Here is a 241-nt window from a genome sequence, read left to right as displayed (position 1 = left end):
TGGCCTTGGCACTGCTGGGAATGGTTGGACTGGATGAGCTTGAAGGGCTTTTCCAACCTGGTTGATTCTGTGATTTGGGCCCTGGCTTGTGTTGGTGGGTGCCCCTGTGAGTGCAGGTGTCCCCCCGGGGCCAACTCCACTGACTGTCCTGTGTTCCCACAGGTGTCCTGCTGCAGGAGGACCGGCTGGATGCGGTCTCCCTGCTCTGCCTGACATCTATGCCCAGATCCTGCCTGCTTAT

General features: G+C 59.3%; 1 protein-coding gene across 1 annotated transcript in view; it reads left to right on the top strand.

Annotated features, from left to right (window-relative positions):
- Positions 1-162: 162 nt before the first annotated feature.
- SLC35E4 (solute carrier family 35, member E4) overlaps positions 163-241 on the top strand; it is a gene marked incomplete at its 5' end in the record, with an annotated part of 996 nt that continues 917 nt past the window's right edge. The window contains one exon of the mRNA XM_010024506.1: positions 163-214. Coding sequence (XP_010022808.1) covers positions 163-214 — 52 coding nt within the window. The remainder of the gene's footprint in view (positions 215-241) is intronic.

Source organism: Nestor notabilis, unplaced genomic scaffold, assembly GCF_000696875.1.
Source record: "Nestor notabilis isolate BGI_N333 unplaced genomic scaffold, ASM69687v1 scaffold18161, whole genome shotgun sequence".
Taxonomy (NCBI): domain Eukaryota; kingdom Metazoa; phylum Chordata; class Aves; order Psittaciformes; family Psittacidae; genus Nestor; species Nestor notabilis.
This window is presented reverse-complemented; position numbering and strand designations above follow the sequence as displayed.